The sequence below is a fragment of the Oryza brachyantha genome, chromosome 7 (genome assembly GCF_000231095.2).
Source record: "Oryza brachyantha chromosome 7, ObraRS2, whole genome shotgun sequence".
NCBI lineage: Eukaryota > Viridiplantae > Streptophyta > Magnoliopsida > Poales > Poaceae > Oryza > Oryza brachyantha.
The window spans coordinates 4,433,394-4,446,577 of NC_023169.2; the positions used below are offsets into that span (position 1 = coordinate 4,433,394).

The window sequence follows — 13,184 nt, forward strand, 5'->3', positions numbered from 1 at the left end:
CTCTCTCAACAGTTTTAATTGCTGATCTAAAGCACAGATATGATCATGTGACCGACTAGCATATATGCAAAGCAACCAAACAGAAATATTCTGAATTCTGATGCCCTTACAATCGTACTGTTCCAAAGACCTGCTTTTGCAAAAGGTCTTAAAGAAGAACAAAGAAACCCTAAAGTAAAGTAACCTTAGTTTTAGTGCTGGTATGTATTTCATTTGCATGAATGAACCAATGGATGTGTGCAAGATTCGGATCTCTGAAATGATAAGTGGTTACAAGTTCAATTCATGTACAGAAATTCTTTTCTTCCTGGAGAAAACAACATGCGTAATTGAATACCACAGCATTGGTAGGTGGTTTATTTAAGCACGCTTATTTGTATGATTATCTATAGTTTTCTGAACGTAGTCCTTGTCTTTAGTTTTTATTATCGTCATGTTCTAAAGTACATTGCAGCCTTTTTCTGTAGCTCATACGACACAATCGTGGAGAGGAAATTGGTCGTGCTGGGCGTTTTAATTTATCTGCAATCATAGATCTGAAGGTAATTAAATACTAGCAAATATGGGATTGATCCATCTCAATTCTCAGGACTCATGCTCTCATATTTGAAAAAAAGAAATGTAATAATACATGAGAATATATTCTAGCGTAAAATTTGTTGCTTTTCAGTTCCTTAGGTACAAGAAGTTATCACATTTTGTAGTATCTCCCGGTCGCTGGTACCTTTTCAGGGACCATAAAACCATTCTGTGAAAAAAAAATGAGACATTAATCGGCAATATTACGGAAAAAATGATTTATGCATGTTTCAAATAGTTTTCAACTAAGTTTAAAGAGATTGTGGTACTTTTTTTTTTGACACAGTTCTGTTTTTGTGGGGAGGGGGAGGAGGGTGTTGGTTAACCAAGATCCGGCCGACTCCAGTGTATTTTACTGGTAGTAGAATTTAATCCATATCGTTGATCTACTTTTATCAGACAACCGTGATTAAATTATACTAGAAATTTGAAGGGGTAATATCGTCTTTTTTTTGTTATGATCTTTATTGGCAAAAAGATAAAATTATAAAATATTGCTAATCAAATAATTAACAAAGTAAAAAATACCCTTTTTCTACCGGTAGTATAATACTACCAATAAAATGCATTGGAGAATTGTCTTTACATGGTACATGACTTTTACAGAAGAGATCAGAAGATAATCACTAAACAAACATATCGTAGAAAACGGCTATGAACACAAGACAAGCTACCTCCCCAAGGCTGCCAACACATCTTCTAGCTCATCCCCTTTTTTTCTCCTGATCTTCAACCTAACACAGCACCTAGACAGTACTTGCATGCACAACCTTCTTCCTATTTACACAACTTTGCACACACTTATCTAGTACATACCAGTACTACTTCTTGCATCATTGTACTGTTAATTAATCATCATCATGGTCATTATCACTTAAACCAAAACTTAATTGCCACCCCCATGGCCCCCACCACAACACACATGATCAGTAGCTAGCTACTTTGTGCTCCAACACTCTTCATCCTGAAGCTACCTCTAGCTCTTAAAAAAAAAGGAAATTTACAACAGTGCCATATTTTTGCAAAGTTAGAGATATGTCACTGATGTCTCAATGACATGTAGGGAAGGCCAATTCAATCAAAGCCTCCACATATATATATATATATATATATACACATCTCTCTTGCTCACTCAATCACAAACACCTAGCTCCTTCAATTCACTTTGTGCATGTACCTGTTCTTGTTCTTGGCCACACAAAGCTACACACTTTGCTCATTGCAAATTGCAAATCTCTTTCTCTCATATCTAGCTAGCTCTGCTGATTCTGTATCTTGGAGTTGCAAATCTTTGTTTGTTTTGATAGATTTCTGTCTGAAGCTGTGTGTCAGTGTGATCGAATGAGCTTGGTGAGCTCGAGTAGTGGTGAGGAAGGAGGAGGAGGGAAGCAGCAGCTGCTGATGAGCTCGAGGATCGTGTCGTCGTCGTCGAGGGATCGCGCCGCCGGCGGGGTGGTAGCCAACGCGTCGTTCCGGGTGTACTACAGCCTCGGCGCCGCCGGCACCGTGCCGTTCGTCTGGGAGTCCAAGCCGGGCACGCCCAAGAGCACCGTCGTGCCGGCGTCGGCCGCCGACGGCGGCTACGCCTTGCCGCCCATCTCGCCGCCGCCGTCGTACCAGCGGTCGTGTAACTACTCCCAGTCGTCGCCGCCGTCGTCGTCGTCGTCGAAGGCGGCCAAGAAGCGCAGGAGGAAGCTGTCGTCGTCGACGTCGTCGTCTTGGTCCTCTTCACCAGGAGGAGGAGGAGGAGGAGGTTGGATGAGCTGGCTGACGAGCTTCAGGAGGCGGCCGTGGTGGCCGCCGTCGCCGTCGAAGACGTACCGCCGGCGCTGGCTTGGGCAGGACAGCGGCGTCGCCGTCGACGACGTCGTCCGGCGGTCGCCGCGCCGCCGTGCCGTCACGTGCTTCGGAGCCGCCGGCAAAGAGCACTGGTGAATCCACTGAATTTGGTGTCCTGTGCGTCAAATATAATTGAAGGCTTTATAATTAATCAATTAATTAGCTGCTGCATTTCTTGTGGTGCTAATTAATTAATTAATTAAGTGTATTTTCATAGGCGTCACATTAGTAACACAGGGTCTGAAGAGTACAGTGTTGTGGTGTTTGTGCTGGAGCTTTTTCATATTCTTTTTTTTAGGTTGGATTAGTCTTTTCCTTATGATAGATTTCTTGCAGAGTTTGGTTGTTAATTTGGAGGATTAATAATTGTGTCTGTCTGAAACTTTAGTGTTTGGACTTTTCTACTAGGATAGTTGGATATTCATGAACTGATGACCAACGTATTCTTCGAGAGAGAAATTTACGATACTATTTTACCGAGAGGTATCAAAATTTTAATGTAAAATTTTATTCCTCCTAGTACCTAAATATCAAGAGATACCTTTTTAAGGACCATAAAATTGCTCTTTTCAAGATGGAAGATACAAACTCCCAATCTCTGCATCCAGGATAGTCACATCCATAGGAATTACCAGGATCCAATACAAGTTAAAAACAAGATTGATTTTATTATTAAGAGGTATTAAAATTTACGCTTAAAATCTACAGATTCCTCACGGCAATTCTCGAAGACCATAAAAGATTATCTAAACATAAAGTAAATAGCAAGAAATTATAAGACCATAAGTAAACTTTCAAGCGTCACAATGTCCATTACTTCTCCATCCATGGTTGTTGAAGAGCTCCCCGAAAGTGTAATAAGAACCTCACTTATAGGTCTCCATGGGATGTATTGCCTTCAATTTGAGAGAATTCTACCGGATGAGCTTATAAGCTAAAATTTAAATTTTCAACCTTACATTCAGGATTAATTTTTGGGGTTTTATAATAGTTTATTTTCAACCTTTGTTTTTATATAGTTAAGAATATATATATATAAGTTTTATTCATAAATTATTTTTCATTTACACATATGTTAAAAAAGTGAATCGATTACCTCCCTAGTATTAATGGGGTTTTTCTCAGAAGAGGACAATTTGACAAGAACAGGTATAGGTCCACACACTTGACTTTTGCTAACACCATATACTCCTTGCAACATTTATGTGCATTGTTTGTGGATGATATACAGGAATATCGGTATTGTTTTGCAACTTTAGATTGGGTGCAGGGCTGAAATTTTCATTCAGAGTAGGTACAATAGCAGACTATAAGTCATATATAAACATATTTTAAGGAGATAAGAGAGTAGAGAAGGGCTACGGGCTACAGATTTGTAGCCAGCTATAGCACAAACTCCAAGACGTAATATGTGTATGATATGTCACTAGTGTAGATCCGCTCATCTGTGACGCTCTGTCACATAACTAAGCTCTGTGGGCCGTCAGTAATAAGTTATCTCAATCGGGCCTAAACGAACATCGTCGTAGATATAATTGTATAAGTTGCACGTAGCTATAGCCCGTCACCGATGATACTCATATGTGAGGGGCAAAACTGTAGGCCCGATTGAGTGTCGTCGGTGACGGGCTCCAAGTAAGGCCCGATTGAGATCACGTGAGACCAGATATTAATAATGTAGTAGATAAATATTATATAAATTAACTATTAGATTGACTATAGATGATATGGAGCTATTAGTTGACTATAGTATTGAGAGCATTGAGCTTGCTCTCAGATATACTCCTATGTCAGACTCACAGTTGTTAAAGACTGGTTTGCATTTGTTTCAAGAAATCCAAACTCTGAAGTTCCGAAGAAGTTTGTTTTAAGCTATATTAATTAGGTACTTGCAGGTGAGAATATCTCATCAACTTTAGATTGAAACAATGAGCATCTTTGGAAAATTTTCGGTATCTCTAGTTACGTGTAGTTTAAGGTAATAAAATTTTTAGTATAAAGTTTGGTACGTATCAGTAATTTTTCAATAACCGTAAAATTTCTGTTACAAATAGTATTTGCATTACTCTGCCAAATGGGTGAAAAAGAATAGAGGAACCAAATAACCAGAGTACTTTACATACCTTTAGTTTGGATCCCATAATAAATGTGTACCTCTGATAGCTCCTCACATCTAATCAAATCCATCATTGTGCTCACCTATGTTATATTGTTGCTGGAAATTTAAAGTTTCAGGTTGTATATATCCCTTTCCAGATTTCAGATCTTGCATGGGCGATGGGTATCATTATAATGATGTGTTTAGGTTGTTTATTTTTGTAGGACATGCATGATTGTGAACCTGTGGGGGTTTTCATTAATTATCTGGGAACCACAAGGATAACAAATGTGATATCATGTATAGAATAATGGTTTGCTTTTGTAGTTCTCCATAATTGTTTTCTTTTTTGTTTGAGTTGCTTCAAACCTGAATAGATGAAGTCACATATATAATTAGGAGTGCCAACAACAGCTTGATGATTTCCCATACTATTGCATCACATTAATATAAAGTGGATCTAATAGGAAAAACCTGAACATATATTGATGTATATGGATCGTAAGATCTTAGATTATTTGACTTGTTGGAATCTGAAGATAACATTTGAAACTTTCTCCTGTTGTATTGGCCAAAGAGTCAAAAGTAATTTACTTGAGAATTCATTAAAAACATGTATTGGCAGTCTGAAGAGTAATTTATTATGGCCCTGTTTAGATCTTTCAAAATGATAAAAGTTTTGCTATTTTGAAACACTTTTTGTCAAAATGGATCTAAACACTAGGGTAAAAAAAATAACAACTTTTGCAAATTTCGCCAAAAGTATATTGGGACATGAACCACCTCTCACTTTTGTAAAAAAAAATGGCAACTTTTGCGTGCATCTAAACACCAACTTGCAAAAATACAATGCTAAAACTTTTACCATTTGCCATTTGTCATTCCAAATGCCTCTAAACAGGGCCTATGTTCCGTTAGAATTAGTACATGCAGGTTAGAATTTCTGGCCAGTCTCTAGCTTCAAAGAAGCTTAGATCGATTTCCACACTATAGATAGATGGTTAAGAAAAAGAATTAGCAAAATGCAACATTGGGTGTACCCATTGATAAACAAGAGCAGTGGGGGATTCTTTCATGCATCTACCTAATTTTATCTGAATGCAAAACTTAAGTCAGATAAAATGACAACATGAGCACCTACAAGGAAGCTTTAATCTTTATAGAGTTCTTTTATCCTTTCCATTTTCACCTTGTCAATCAATCTGCCTGGTCTCTGGCTCTCGCTACGCTAATATTCTGGAAGTTTTTCAAAGAAGTTTCTGAAACATCAAATGCATAATTTAGAAAAAAATTGAAATTATGTATATGGAAACGTGGAACAGGATTCTTTTTTCTTTTCATTCTATGCATATCTTTGGATTTTGTTATCACTGTACAATTATCAAACTTATTATGTATAGGGAGATATAAACTTGAGAAATAATAAAACAAACAAATAGGTAGAGTCATTTTGTGGTTTTTTAACTATTTTTTTGTGGGGAATACGAAAAATGGAGACAACTGAGATGGCGGCGAGGCTGGGAAAGGAGGTGGTGGCGGTACTGGGCCGAGATGAGGGGAGGAGAGAGACGATGACGACATTGGAGAGGTCAGAGGTAGAGGTAGGGTTGGCAACTGACCGAGTCAAGACCGGGTTGGTCGAGAACGGCCTGACCCCGGTGGATCCCCAAGGGTGATGGAGCCGAGGGCAAGGTGACGCATAGCGAGGGGGAGGCAACTGGAAGGTGCGCTGTGGACCTGTGGTGCGGCGGCTGCTGCCTATGTGGGTAGGATGGGAAAACGAACTAGGTTAGGTGGAAGAGGGGTTTATATATGTTCTAATAAGTGGGCTACTGGGTCAAGTAGCCTTTAAATAGAAATTTAATGGGCTCATACACAGTTCGGGGTCCCGCAGGGAAATTTTCTTCTGTCCCCGGTATGTCAAGTCAAGTATACCCGGTGGATCCCAGCCCCGACTGGGTGACTGGGTCGCTAGGTCAGGTAACATGGAGGAGTGGAACCGGAAGAAGACAGGGAAGAACAAAAATAAATCAAAAAAGAAACTGAATCATAGTCAATCGTTTAAAAAAACTAAATCCACCAATCAATTTTGTAAGACATTGGATTGAAATCGAACGGTAACAAAAGAAATCAGATAAATTAGCATGTCGACAACAAGCATAGATCTTCAACTAAATCTAATGGGCAAAAAAATGATTGATAGATTAAAAACTTTCAAGTGATTGATAAATAACAAACCTAGAAAAGGAAATGGACGAAAATGCTTGAAGGGGAAAATAGTAGCTGGGCCAACAGATTCATGTCTATTGGGTGCAGGAACGCTCGCTGAAAATCCCCTTGCTGCTCAAAACATGGGCTTTTTTTAGAGGCACAATTGCAAATTTGCTACTGGTTTAAAATGTTATTGTAAAGTTGCCAGTTGAAAGTTGAAAATTGCAAAAATGCTACTAGAATTGTCATTCGAGTGACATCCTTGCAATTTAGAGAAAACCAGTGATAAATTTGCAAATGCACCTTTTTTAGAAGTTTTTCCAAAAGATATTTGAGATAAACCTATTATTATTTAGAGGTGCGATTGTAAAGAAAGTTTGGTGGTTCGTAGAAAGGATTATTGAGATGCTTGAATAATCATGTAGACATTTATTTCAAAAGAAATATGTGGGGACTCAGCTTTAATAGTAGAAAATTAGTACATCACTAATTAGATCGGCGATTGATTATATGCCCACAGCAGGAGATTCATTACAATTACATATCTAATTGACAATATATTTATTTATCCCAAATATCTTTTTTATTTTGGAAAATTTCCTAAAAATATCCTAAAAAGGCTAACAATTTTGCAGACAACCTTCAAGAGAGGGAAAATCACCCAGTTAGTGGACACCATGGGGATCACTTGAAAAAAATGGTCCCCTGCCCTCTCCTCCGTCACACACCCTTTCATGTTATTTTGTAGCTACCCCCAATGTCTAGTTTAATTAAGTTTATAAAAAATATACCAATGCTTTTAACACAAAATAAATATATTATTAAAATCTATTTAATGTTGGATTTGATGTAACTAATTTGGTGTTGTGGATGTTAATACATTGTTATATAAGCTTGATTAAATTTAAAGAAGTTTATTGTAGAACCTATCCAAAGTGACTTATAATATAAAACACGTGAAACGGACTTTTACCAATGATGCTCTCTGACGAGAGGGGGGGGGGGGGGGGAGAACATGTTCTACTTTTCTAATTGAGTGTTGATACCCGTTCCAAAAATGTAAGAGTTCCTACAATTCAAATAAAATGTAAGGATTTCTACGATTAAAACATGTCAATGTTTTGTATATTAGGGGTGGCACGTGAGAGCAAAAGTACAATGATGCACAATTAGTATATTTCAATTAGTACAGTAATTCTTATGTCCATAAGGCAATTGTGATGGATCCTTTAGTATTATGTTGATTATAGAATAAAACAAATATATATGAACTTTACGGTATATTTGTTTCTTCTCCCTTTCATCTTAATCTTTAGGTTATTAGTGGCATCTTCTCACTATCCCTAATGACATTCTTTCATCTATTCCCTCTATTCCACAAAGACTTCAACTTTGAATTTTAGTTTGTAAAAGTGGAGGATATATGTAAAAGTGGGGACACATGCATTAGAGTGTAAAAGTGAATGATATTGTAGCTTTTTTAGTTTTGTGACTGTATGTGTGGGTGGGGAAAAATGAAGTCTTTTTAAACAAATGTAGTACTAAAGATGATACACTGTATATATATTCATAATAGTTTATATCATTTTTAAAATACGTTATTATCGAGTAGTGAGATCCTGACAACAGTACTTAGGGAACATGTTGTCTACTGCAAACTATTTGTGAAGATGTGTAGAGAAAAATATGGGTACACAAGTTTACACTAGTTCAAATTCCTAAAGTGGGTTAATAGGCCTAATCCAATTTATATGGACTATAGAAAATGAAACCACACCAAATACCATGTTGGAAAAGTATCTATGTAGCCAACCAATTAATCTCATCAAGAAGACAAAAGCTATAGTTGACGATGTCACTTGATATGGCTTGGGTTGTCTAAGTCTTGATTCAATGTCCTACTCTTCAGGAGGCCTTTGTATCCATACAGTAGATAGACCCGTCTCCAAATAGAACTTGCAGCATCCTTGTCATATACAAGAAAGACAATCCTATTCTTTATCCAAATCGGATTACATAGAGCTTTTTTTTTATCCAGGGAATCTTTTAGGGTTAATTAGATCATGCCATTATAAATTTGCTAGTTTTAAAATATGCCATTACTTTCGACTAATTGTAAGGATGCCATTATAATTTTAGAATTATTCAAAATATGACACTCCATACCCTTTCGGCGTATTTTTTAAAAAAATCGACCATATCGCCCCTCTGCTGTTCACTGACCCTTGGTATGTGCAAAGGACAATTTGGTCCAAAAATGACATGTCTGAAATAGTTCTAAAATTATAATGGCATCCTTACAATTAGTCAAATAGTAATGACATATTTTAAAACTGACAAATTTATAATGCCATGAATCTAATTAACCTATCTTTTATCCCTTTCCGTATTCATTTTTATGTCTAGTGGTTGACTTTCGTATTGTCTTCGGTACATGGGATTCCTGGTGTTTGTTTACATGACTATAAGGTATATCATATCTACTACTTTGACATTTATCAACATTTATTTATTACCGAGTTTCTTCTTGATTTTTGTTTCTCTAGAAATTCCATTGTCAAGACTGAGAATACAATCTCACCTATTAGTTACACCTTTTATGTAGACAGCTAGAACGGTCAAGCTATTTTCTTTTTCTCAACTAATGTGAGAATTTCTAGCTATTTTTATCTAGGATTAATGTGGGGCTTTTAGAAAAGACTCCAAATGTAAGGGATGAAATGGACTATATCTCAATATAATTCATTTTTTCTGCAGATTTAATATATATCTAAATTGTACTCTTGCATGAACTATGTTGTCTGTAATATTTATTTTTAACACAAATTCAAGTCTAAAATGTATTTCTGCGTGAACTCTTTCTCTAAATATTATTTATTTCTCATGCAAATTTAGGATATTTCTAAATTTACTCTTTTTGAACCCTTTTATCCATAATACTCCCTCCGTTCTAAAATATAAGGTGTAACTATATTTTCTCTCTACCGTATAATATAAGATGTGTATGCAAGCATGCATCAGTTAGCATATACCTCTCCTCTAATTTGATTTATTTAAAAATTTTCACCATCAAAACACCTATGCATGCACGAAGACAATCTAAACAAGGAGATGTCTCTTTTCTCGTCCTTGTGTTAGTGGTAGGTTTGTTTTATATTCTAAAACGGAGGGACTAATTGTTTTTTATCCAAATTTTAGATATTTCCAAATTTTATTTCTACCTTGGACTCTTCACTCGCTATTATTTCAAAAATAATAATCAGAATTTCAGATTTTTCACGTAAATTGCGTTTCTATATGGACTCTCTCAATATTTTAAATTTATTTTCTAAATTTAAAAATTTTTATTCCAATTTTTAGATATTTAAAATTGTAGTTCCACGTCTACTCTATTTTCTTGATTGACTTAAGAATTTCTAGGCCATGAGAATGGACATAGTGTTTCCCTTTTCTATTACTTTATCAAGATAATAAATTGATGGAAACTCATTTCGAATCATAAAACGCTAAATCGGAGTAAATTGTTGGAATAAAACACAACCATAGGCATGTTTTTTTTTGGATATCAAAGAGGGAAACTTTATTGATTACATAGGCATGTTTTTACCTCTATACAATTTATGCTTGAACTACAGAAACCATGCTGCAAAAGGCCTATATTCAAGCGAATTTTGATCAGCAACACTTTGACCATGCAACCTGTCACACCCGGAGTTTTATCCTAAGCCTAATTCGTAAAAGAAATCTACAAATAATAATTGGCTTAATTAACTCAGGAAAAATCCCTCTAAAGAGATTAATTTAATTAAATCGTGGTTCCAAATCGATTAACAGGATTTAAACTCAAATTACAGAGTATAAAATTTTGCCCAACAACCAATTTAAAATTCGGCAAGAGTTGGGCTTTCCTTTTTCTCTCCTTTTTCTTTTTTTTCCTTTCCTTCCCAAATTGGGCCGAAGTCCAATTTTCCTCCCCTCTCTCTTTCATCTTTTTCCTTTTTCTTTTTTCCCCTCCTCCCTCTCCCGCCCCGGTCTGGCAGAGTTTCCCCCGCGCACCACCTCTCCGCCTGGGCCGCCGGCCCAGCCTGTCCGCCTCCACGGCCCAGCGCGCCTCGCCCGCTCGCGCCCGCGCCACGCGAAGTCTGCGCCGCATCCCCGCGCTGGCCGAGTCCGCCGGCCGCCGCACCCGCCGCCACGTCCTTCGCCCGTGACCGAACCGAACTCTCCCTAGCCGGCCTCCCTACGCTATAAATCCCCGTCACCGCACGCCGTCGCCCACTTTTCCCTCTCCGCGCAAAGCTTCCGCCGCCGCCGTCCGCCGAAGGTCTCGCCGTCGGCCGTCAGACGTCGCCGCGGGTCCGCGTCGCCACCGCTGCCTCGACCTCACCGACCTCTCGCCGGTTTCCGTTGCTGCCGGTGGGCACCCGAGCGTCCTCGCCGCCTCCACGCCCTCTTCGCTGCCGCGCTCGACGTCGTCACCCGCGCGCTGTCGTCCGCGCTTCGGTCGTCGCCGTCACCCGTCCCTCCTCCTCACCGACTCGTCCCCACCTCCGCCACCATCGGTGAGCTCTCCCCTCTCCTCTCTCTCTTTTTCGCCGCCACCCGCGTCGTCGTCGGGTGAATTCACCGCATCCCCGTCGTCGCCGCGCCTCCGTCAGTCGTCGCCGTCGCCATGCGATCGTTGTTCCGCCGCTGCCGACGACCGTCGTGACCTTCCGCTCCCGTGCGCCGTTGCCAGCATCCTTGTCGCACCGCCACGGTACGCCGCGCTCATTGCTACCGGCCGTGCATCGTCGTTGGTCGCCGGTCACCGGTCGTCGCCGCGACGCGCGCCATCGCCGTGCGCCGCCGCTGTCGCCGCCCGCCGAGTGCCGCCGTCGGCCGAGCACCCGCTCCCCGCTCCCCTGCTCTCCCTCTCTAATTGACGGGCCCCACCCGTCGGCCTCACCCTCTCTCCCTCGCCCCGTGGCCCACCTGGCAGCCGCTAGCTGGCCATCCCCCCTCTCTCTCTGTCGTGCGGGCCCCAGCCGTCAGCCCAGCCGACCCCTCTCCTCTCTCCTCCCCTCGGGCCCGCCGGTCAGCCTCTCCTCCCCTCTCTCCATCACCGACAGGTGGACCCCACCTGTCGGCGCGCCTCCTCTCTCCTCGCTGACGTCAGCAGCCCTATTAATTGCTCAATAATTGATTTAGGACTTTTCTGTTTAGTTAAAAACCTAAAAAAGTTCTAAAATTCATATCTAATTCATCTAGTCTCCGTTTAGGTCCATTCAAATTTCATTAAATTCATAAAATTATCAAGAATCCATTAAAAATACTTTTTTTACTGTTTCAGTGGAGTTTGTGTCTGTTTTATTTATTTTTGTGCTTTGTCGCTTAGATTCGGACCCCGCCGAAGAGCCGGTTTACTTCGAGATCGTTGCCGAAGTACCCCAAGGACCAGAGCAAGGCAAGTGGCACTCATCTTTGATCATATTGAACCTATTATTGCAAATTTCCCGCTTTATTTATTCAAATATGTATTGTTTTAATTAAAGTATTTACTGTATTTATTTTTTTTCCGGGGAATCCTTATTATTATGTCGTTATTCATCCAACTTTATTCATGCTAGACCAGGGGTAACTTGATTAGTGTTAGGCCTAGGTTAATGCTTAGCCGTGCTTAGATCAAGTAGCTCATGGGATTACTTATTAATCATGATTAGCTCTAAATAGCTGTAATAATGAATTGTTACCCGGTTCGGGTTAATGCCAACTAAAATATTGCTAATGGTGGGTCGTGGGTGCATGGTTTTGAGAGTCGGACCCATGGCAATTAAGGACCGGTTCACGGGAAACACTGGAAGTAATTTAGTGCTAACCACATGCCAAAATTGGTAAGGTGGGATCTAGAGCATAGCTTCAAACTATTTGATGTACCAAGGCAAGGGTAGACGTGATGGAATATGGACGGGCAATCGTGGTATAATGAAAGCCTCTGCTACTTCCGGATCTACCAAGGCACAAGAGGGGACTGCCCGACTTGTTGTACAGGAGGGGGTGAAACCTGAAGTGCGGTGCGATTAAATAGGGACGGTTATGTGACGGGTCCTACCACGGTCTCCTTTTCGGTATGCCATGGTGGTATATCGGCGCACGTTCAAGTGTAGTGGAGTCGTGTCTTGTGGGTACAGTAGTACACCTCTGATCAGAGTATAATCTATTCGAATAGCCATGCCCACGGTTTACGGGTGGACTCCCAGCTTCACTGTGATTAGTGAACCTTTAATGACTCGGGTAAACTGGTTTTCACTTGGGACTACTACAACGTGGTGTAACATTGAGTAGTGGTTGGGCCTGTCGTAACATGGTGTAACGTTCGATAGCGTGGTGATATTTTACAACTGCTATTTACTTATTCTTTAATTTATTTAATTACCTTTGTTCAATTTAATCTCTGTTATTTATTTATTTGCTGCTT

General features: G+C 39.8%; 1 protein-coding gene across 1 annotated transcript; it reads left to right on the top strand.

The window, feature by feature from the left end:
- The first annotated feature begins 1,728 nt into the window (after positions 1-1,728).
- LOC102720060 lies at positions 1,729-2,949 on the top strand. The gene has a single exon (XM_006657511.3). It carries the CDS (start codon positions 1,921-1,923, stop codon positions 2,512-2,514), a length of 594 nt encoding a protein of 197 aa, XP_006657574.1. The 5' UTR covers positions 1,729-1,920; the 3' UTR covers positions 2,515-2,949.
- Positions 2,950-13,184: the final 10,235 nt, after the last annotated feature.

What these genes read in the sequence shown, in the direction of transcription:
- LOC102720060 (XM_006657511.3), top strand. Translation starts at nt 1,921, where the DNA reads ATGAGCTTGGTGAGCTCGAGTAGTGGTGAGGAAGGAGGAGGAGGGAAG.